This window comes from Buceros rhinoceros, unplaced genomic scaffold, assembly GCF_000710305.1.
Source record: "Buceros rhinoceros silvestris isolate BGI_N320 unplaced genomic scaffold, ASM71030v1 scaffold28500, whole genome shotgun sequence".
Lineage (NCBI taxonomy): Eukaryota > Metazoa > Chordata > Aves > Bucerotiformes > Bucerotidae > Buceros > Buceros rhinoceros.
In genome coordinates, this window is record NW_010391783.1 from 2,776 (window position 1) to 3,397 (window position 622).

The following is a 622-nucleotide window of genomic DNA, read 5'->3' on the forward strand; positions in this document are numbered from 1 at the left end:
TCTAAAAAGAAAGAGTTTGGCAGGCTTAATTCGCCGGTCACATGCTGCTGGCCAGGTTGTCTCCCTAGATGAGCCATCCCCATCTCCTGTGTTTATCTGGAGTATTTTAGAATATTTTTAGCTGTAGCAAAAAAATATTTGTGTCACAAGTGAGCTGATTCTGACAGCAAATCTGGCTGGGGGTGAGCATGCTCTTGTGGCGACCCGAGGGAAATGGAGGCGCAAGGGAGGGACCGGACGAGAGGGAGCGACCGGCAGCTCTTGCTTGAGAGGAGCCTGTGGAGCAGCAGAGTCCTGGGAGTGGGGGGAGCCAAGGTCCCGCTCTCCTGCGTGTCCCAGAACCGGGGTGGCAGCTGCGGGCTGAGTGGATCCCCCCAAAGGGACCAGGAACTCATATTTAATATTTCCTTCCTAAAGCGAGCTCCCAGCGCTCCATGGTGGGGCCGTGCTCGATTTACCGTCCATGCTGTGTCTCCTCTCAGGAATGGACAACCAGACGGTGCTGGCTGTGCAGTCCTTACTGGATGGTCAGGGAGGCGTGACGGATCCATCTGCTCCGAATGTCGGCTCCTCCACCGCCATCCAGCCGATGGGGGAGTCCTGGGAGCAGCGGGGGGGCGGC

At 57.4% G+C, this 622-nt stretch overlaps 1 protein-coding gene across 2 annotated transcripts in view; it reads left to right on the forward strand.

Moving 5' to 3' along the window:
* The first annotated feature begins 484 nt into the window (after positions 1–484).
* The window catches only part of ZNF341 (zinc finger protein 341), a 14,300-nt gene continuing 14,162 nt past the window's right edge, over positions 485–622 (forward strand). For both annotated transcript variants that reach the window (XM_010143046.1, XM_010143054.1), the window contains exon 1: positions 485–597. In XM_010143046.1, coding sequence (XP_010141348.1) covers positions 485–597 — 113 coding nt within the window. The remainder of the gene's footprint in view (positions 598–622) is intronic.